A 7,500-nucleotide genomic window follows, 5' to 3' on the forward strand; every position below is an offset into this window, starting at 1 on the left:
GACCAGAGTCAATGGTGGCCTAAAAAGAATCCTGAAGAAGGAAACGTTGCCTTATTAAAAGAAAAAACTCATGTACCTTAAAAACTACTGAGCAGATACACTGTGCTTATTGTAAAACTACTGAGCAGATACACTGTGCTTATTGTAAAACTACTGGGCAGATACACAGTGTGCTTATTGTAAAACTACTGAGCAGATACACTGTGCTTATTGTAAAACTACTGAGCAGATACACTGTGCTTATTTTAAAACTACTGGGCAGATACACTGTGCTTATTGTAAAACTACTGGGCAGATACACTGTGCTTATTGTAAAACTACTGGGCAGATACACTGTGCTTATTGTAAAACTACTGAGCAGATACACTGTGCTTATTGTAAAACTACTGGGCAGATACACAGTGTGCTTATTGTAAAACTACTGGGCAGATACACTGTGCTTATTGTAAAACTACTGGGCAGATACACTGTGCTTATTGTAAACTACTGAGCAGATACACTGTGCTTATTGTAAAACTACTGGGCAGATACAGTGTGCCTATTGTAAAACTACTGAGCAGATACACTGTGCTTATTGTAAAACTACTGGGCAGATACACTGTGCTTATTGTAAAACTACTGGGCAGATACACTGTGCTTATTGTAAAACTACTGGGCAGATACACTGTGCTTATTGTAAAACTACTGGGCAGATACACACTGTGCTTATTGTAAAACTACTGGGCAGATACACACTGTGCTTATTGTAAAACTACTGAGCAGATACACTGTGCTTATTGTAAAACTACTGGGCAGATACACTGTGCTTATTGTAAAACTACTGGGCAGATACACTGTGCTTATTGTAAAACTACTGAGCAGATACACTGTGCTTATTGTAAAACTACTGAGCAGATACACTGTGCTTATTGTATTGTGTGGATTTAATTTTCAATCCTTTCATTGGCCTCAAAATAATTACAATGCGTTATCATTACAGAGAACTAATTAACTCATGCTGCCCCCTAGATAACAGTCTCTAATTAACTCTTAATGAGGTCGTTATGACAGTCTCTAATTAACTCTTAATGAGGTTATTATGATGGTCTCTAATTAACTCTTAACGAGGTCGTTATGACGGTCTCTAATTAACTCTTAACGAGGTCGTTATACTGCCCCCTAGAGAACGCCGACAGCGACAGCAGTCTCTATGAGTCGTACGGTGACGAGGATGACAGACAGGAGGAGGAGGAGGAGTCAGGGGCGGAGCCAGAGGACCAGGCCAAGGACAGCGCCCGCTACATCGTCCAATGGGGCGGCTCGCAGCCCTCCGTGCGGCCCGCCCACAGCGGGGACCTCGTACAATGGGGAGGCTCGCAGCCCTGCGTTGGTCCCGCCCCCAGCGGGGGGGAGTCCCGCCTCTGCGGTTACCTCTGGAGGAAGAAGTGGCTCGGCACCTGGACCAAACAGCTGTGTGTCATCAGGAGGCGGAGCCTACTGGTACGCTGTTTATAGTCCCTAGACCCTACTGGTATGCTGTTTATAGTCCCTAGACCCTTTATAGTCCCTAGACCCTTTAGTCCCTAGACCCTTTATAGTCCCTAGACCCTACTGGTATGCTGTTTATAGTCCCTAGACCCTTTATAGTCCCTAGACCCTTTATAGTCCCTAGACCCTTTATAGTCCCTAGACCCTTTATAGTCCCTAGACCCTACTGGTATGCTGTTTATAGTCCCTAGACCCTTTATAGTCCCTAGACCCTACTGGTATGCTGTTTATAGTCCCTAGACCCTTTATAGTCCCTAGACCCTTTATAGTCCCTAGACCCTTTATAGTCCCTATACCCTTTAGTCCCTAGACCCTTTATAGTCCCTAGACCCTACTGGTATGCTGTTTATAGTCCCTAGACCCTTTATAGTCCCTAGACCCTTTATAGTCCCTAGACCCTTTATAGTCCCTAGACCCTTTAGTCCCTAGACCCTTTATAGTCCCTAGACCCTACTGGTATGCTGTTTATAGTCCCTAGACCCTTTATAGTCCCTAGACCCTTTATAGTCCCTAGACCCTACTGGTATGCTGTTTATAGTCCCTAGACCCTTTATAGTCCCTAGACCCAATATAGTCCCTAGACCCTTTATAGTCCCTAGACCCTTTATAGTCCCTAGACCCTTTATAGTCCCTAGACCCTACTGGTATGCTGTTTATTAACACTAACCTGGACCCAACACCAACCAGTGTGTGTGTGTGTGTGTGTGTGTGTGCGTGTGCGTGTGCGTGTGCGTGTGCGTGTGCGCGTGCGTGCGTGCGTGCGTGCGTGCGTGCGTGCGTGCGTGCGTGCGTGCGTGTACAGTGTTATAAGTGTGCCGCTGACCTCCAGCCTCAGGTTGAACTTGACCTTCGGGGGGGTCGCGTGCTGGCGCTCCGCCTGGGCGGGAGGGGGAGGGGCAAAGGACGGGAGGTGGAGGCGGAGCTGAAGGTGGTGGTAGGCTCTGATTCACTGACGCTGGGCTTCAGCGACCAATCACACGCGTTGGAGTGGAGAAAGGTGAGCTGTTCCATTCCTGCGATCTGCGGGCCAATCACAACTGATCTATGGACATTATGGACACATTTAATTCATTAATTAAACTAACCCTAAAAACGGCATTTAATTTAATCACAACTGATTTATGGACATTACCGACACAAGCACTTTACATTTGTAACTTCCTTTCTCCTTGGTGTGTGTGTGTATGTGCGTGCGTGCGTGCGTGCGTGCGTGCGTGCGTGCGTGCGTGCGTGCGTGCGTGCGTGCGTGCATGCGTGTGTGCGGTGTGTGTGTGTGTTTAGGTGATAGAAGAAGTCAGTGTGTCAACATCCTATGATCTCACTCAGAGAGTGTCGTCAATGTTCTTCTCAGAACTACCGCCGTCCTGCAGGGTGAACTTTGACCTTTAATTTATACATGCACGAACGCACGCACGCACACACACACACACGCACACACACACGCACACACGTACGCACGCACTAATAGTAATAATAGTAATAATACTTGTGGGTGTGTCATGCAGTCCAGTGCAGTGTTACTGTGTGAAGAGGCTTCAGCTCCCAGCGGTCACAACAACAACAACAACAACGACAACAACAAAGGTAATTTATTATCATTTATCTATGATGGATAAATGATGGATATGAACTGTTTTAATCTCTCTGTCTCTCTATGTCTAATTAAAAATTAATTAGATGCAAAGATCACAGTATAAGTCTATGGTCTTACGTTCACACAAGGCAGATTCAAAGATTTGCTTTGCATCGTCATGTCGCTGGCTTCCATTGACAATGAATGGTAGACTGCATCTTTGCATCTGCCGCTGGCTTCCATTGACAATGAATGGTAGACTGCATCTTTGCATCTGTCGCTGGCTTCCATTGACAATGAATGGTAGACTGCATCTTTGCATCTTCATGTCGCTGGCTTCCATTGACAATGAATGGTAGACTGCATCTTTGCATCTGTCGCTGGCTTCCATTGACAATGAATGGTAGAATGTATCTTTGCATCTGTCGCTGCCTTCCATTGACAATGAATGGTAGACTGCATCTTTGCATCTGTCGCTGGCTTCCATTGACAATGAATGGTAGACTGCAGCTTTGCATCTTCATGTCGCTGGCTTCCATTGACAATGAATGGTAGACTGTATCTTTGCATCTGTCGCTGGCTTCCATTGACAATAAATGGTAAACTGCATCTTTGCATCTGTCGCTGGCTTCCATTGACAATGAATGGTAGACTGCATCTTTGTATCTTCTGGCGTTACTAGTTAACTGTTCACATTATAGAGTCAACTGGCCTTAATGACCTCTGTCCTGATTGGCTGACAGGCTTCCTGAACGTGCTGATGAACTGCCAATGGCAGAGCCTCCTGTGTCAGGTGGAGGCGGGGCTTCTGAAGATGTTTGGGGAGGAGGAAGACCCAGAGCGGACTCCTCATACGGAACGGACTCCCCATACGGAACGGACTCCCCACCCGGAGCGGACTCCCCATACGGAACGGACTCCCCAGTACACGCTTCATCTCAGAGGGTGTGAAGTAAAAGCCGGAGCGGACTCCCATACGTCGTACCGGATCACACTGCTGCAGCACGGAGTCACGGTGGCTGTACTGGAGGTACGGATCCACTCCGGGTTTTTAAACCATTGTGATCCACTCCATGGTTTTAAACCCTCCATATGATCCACTCCAGGTTTTAAAACCTCCATATTATGATCCACTCCAGGTTTTAAACCCTCCAGACCCATATGATCCACTCCAGGTTTCCCCATACACCCCAGACAGTTTTTAATTCTTAATTAATTATTCTCCTGACAGGAAGGATCCTGTCAGGAGAGCTTCCTTCCTGTCAGGAGAGCTTCCTTCCTGTCAGGAGAGCTTCCTTCCTGTCAGGACATGAAACTGAAAGCTTCCTTCCTGTCAGGACATCCTAATAAGGTCAAAGCTTCCTTCCTGTCAGGACATCCTAATAATGTCAAAGCTTCCTTCCTGTCAGGACATCCTAATAAGGTCAAAGCTTCCTTCCTGTCAGGCTGGTTGCCAGGACGACAAGGATCGATGGCTTCAGCTGCTGCAGGACGGAGCTGTCAATCATCATCCGGACGGAGCTGTCAATCATCATCCGGACGGAGCTGTCAGTCATCATCAGGACGGAGCTGTCAATCATCATCACCATGACAACGACAACAACACACTGGAGAAGACAGGAGCACTGAGGTTGGTGGACGCACACACGCACACACGCACGCGCACGCACACACACGCACACACACACACGCACGCACGCACGCACGCACACAAGCACGCACCAAAATTGTCAACATATTTAGTCAAAGTTTTCGTTTAGTTTTCGTCAGTGTAGAAAGTAGTCAACAAACATTTTCATCATAGTTTTACTCAACAAATTCAACACTGATGAGTTTGACACAATGACATTGTGCCCGGTGTCGAGTCCGTCGGATACACGGTTGTCCAGAACCAGCACAAAGGCCTCTGCCTGGGCCATGGACCTGGTCACCTCTATATCTCCATATATGGAGCTGGCCTGTTCTGACATCACAATGTTATAGACTCCATATTTGGGCATTCTTCACAATGAACTCCATATATGGGCATACAAGGGACACAGGCATAATAACTGGGCGGGGCATGCATTTCCAACTTGCATCGTTCCAAGTAGGCCACTGTCCAACGGGCAACGCTGGAGCCTCTACAGCGGTGCCCGTTGGGCACTGGCCTGCTTGGAACGATGCAAGTTGGAAATGCATGCCCCGCCCAGTTATTATGCCTGTGTCCCTTGTATGCCCATAAACTCCTCCTCCTCATGAAAACTCCTCCTCCTCAGTGGACTGACGACCCGACGCTTCCCCACCTCCAACAACTACATGGACGACCAGAACCACCCCCCCCACCAGAGTGGTACGGTCCAGAACCACCCCCTCCACCAGAGTGGTACGGTCCAGAACCACCCCCTCCACCAGAGTGGTACGGTCCAGAACCACCCCCCCCACCAGAGTGGTACGGTCCAGAACCACCCCCCCCACCAGAGTGGTACAGTCCAACCTCAACCCATCTACTCCAACGCCTCCATACTGGAACACATGGTACGATCCGTCCTATAGGGGTGTTTTATAGTGGAACACATGGTATGATCCGTCCTATAGGGGTGTTTTATACTGGAACACATGGTACGATCCGTCCTATAGGGGTGTTTTATACTGGAACACATGGTACGATCCGTCCTATAAGTGCGGCCCGCGGGCCAAAGTGCGGCCCGCAGCTTCATACCTGAACTATATTCTGAACGGATTCAGAGACGTTTTTACTGCATGGGCATTGATTTTAACCTCGGCAGAGGCAACCTCCCTAACCCTAACCCTAACCCTAACCTGGGAGGCTAAACCTCCCAGAGTATCATTGGTCAGTGTTCCTTGTATTTATTTATTTTCTTTTACCTTTGCTCATGGTTACATTTGGTCATCATGTGAAATAAGGCTGAAAAAGTTATACTTTTTGCTCACACCTGACAAAAAGACCATTGATATTAAATATTGATGATGATAGTTAAATAGAATCATAAATATTGATGATGATAGTTAAATAGAATCATAAATATTGATGATGATAGTTAAATAGAATCATAAATATTGATGATGATAGTTAAATAGAATCATAAATATTGATGATGATAGTTAAATAGAATCATAAATATTGATGATGATAGATAGATGGTACATGTTCTAGGGTTAGGGTTACACATGGCTCAACAAGATCTGCCCATCAAAAATGAGTGAAACACATGAATCACATGACTTCAGTTGTTCATGAGATGATAAGAGCACCGCTCACTTCACACGGGTGTGATTTTTACCATATCTTCCTCCTGACTCCTCCCCTCCATCAGTTCCAGACCAATCAGGATGGAGGAGAGTCCGTTACCTACAGCAACACCGTCTTCACCAATCACAGTGAGTTATACTGTAACCATCCAATCACAGTGAGTTATACTGTAACCATCCAATCACAGTGAGTTATACTGTAACCATCCAATCACAGTGAGTTATACTGTAACCATCCAATCACAGTGAGTTATACTGTAACCATCCAATCACAGTGAGTTATACTGTAACCATCCAATCACAGTGAGTTATACTGTAACCGTCCAATCGTCGTTCTGAAAGGGGGCGGGCCTGAAAGGGGGCGGAACTGAAAGGGGGTGGGACTGAAAAGGGGCGGGACTGAAAGGGGTGGGACTGAAAGGGGCGGGAATTAAAAGGTGCGGGACTGAAAGGGGCGGGACTGAAAGGGGTGGGACTGAAAAGGGGCGGGACTGAAAGGGGCGGGACTGAAAGGGGTGGGACTGAAAGGGGTGGGACTGCGGCGCTCTATTGAACCAAAACAAGATTTTCTGACTACATTTTTACAGCATTTGTCCTTGTATTGTGTTTGTTTCTTGTGCTATAAAGAACCACTTGTAGTTTAGGTTTGAACAACCACTTTATTGACAACCACTGTAGCTTACGGCACGGGGTACATGTCTGTGTGGATCACAGTCAGCTAAACACATACACATAAACTGAGCTCTCGTTCCAGTAGTCTCGCGGGACTACCGCAGCTACGGCAACACTGACTGACCAAAACAGTTTGGGAACACAACTGTCTACATCCCCCTTTTCAAGCAATGCTCATCAACCAACCATTGACAGAGTCCAAAGCCAAAAGGTACTGCATATTGAAAATAAAAAACGTAGCATGTGAAAACACTTATTACAAGAAGCATGAAACATTTTTCAAATGTCCTTCCCTTCTTCCCTTTTTTTTTTTCTTTCTTTTTTTTAACAATGCAAGTGAACAAATCACATCTCCATCACAAACCCATGTATGCATACATCCTAATCAAGGTACTTTCTGTTTGGTTTAGGGACCCTACCAAATCTAGTGCGGTACACAGGAGTGGATGGCTGAACTGGGCTATGGTCCTTTGTCT

The 7,500-nt window shown here is 46.4% G+C and overlaps 1 protein-coding gene across 1 annotated transcript in view; it reads left to right on the forward strand.

Annotated features, from left to right (window-relative positions):
* The window catches only part of LOC306935049 (actin filament-associated protein 1-like 2), a 22,678-nt gene that overhangs the window by 12,494 nt on the left and 2,684 nt on the right, over window positions 1–7,500 (forward strand). The window contains exons 6-15 of the mRNA XM_079517872.1: window positions 1,163–1,479; window positions 2,330–2,524; window positions 2,809–2,898; window positions 3,033–3,111; window positions 3,844–4,130; window positions 4,546–4,587; window positions 4,660–4,730; window positions 5,359–5,437; window positions 5,570–5,617; window positions 6,418–6,481. Of these exons, the coding sequence (XP_079373998.1) occupies window positions 1,163–1,479; window positions 2,330–2,524; window positions 2,809–2,898; window positions 3,033–3,111; window positions 3,844–4,130; window positions 4,546–4,587; window positions 4,660–4,730; window positions 5,359–5,437; window positions 5,570–5,617; window positions 6,418–6,481 (1,272 nt within the window). The remainder of the gene's footprint in view (window positions 1–1,162; window positions 1,480–2,329; window positions 2,525–2,808; window positions 2,899–3,032; window positions 3,112–3,843; window positions 4,131–4,545; window positions 4,588–4,659; window positions 4,731–5,358; window positions 5,438–5,569; window positions 5,618–6,417; window positions 6,482–7,500) is intronic.

This window comes from Electrona antarctica (assembly GCF_951216825.1).
Source record: "Electrona antarctica genome assembly, chromosome: 13".
Lineage (NCBI taxonomy): Eukaryota > Metazoa > Chordata > Actinopteri > Myctophiformes > Myctophidae > Electrona > Electrona antarctica.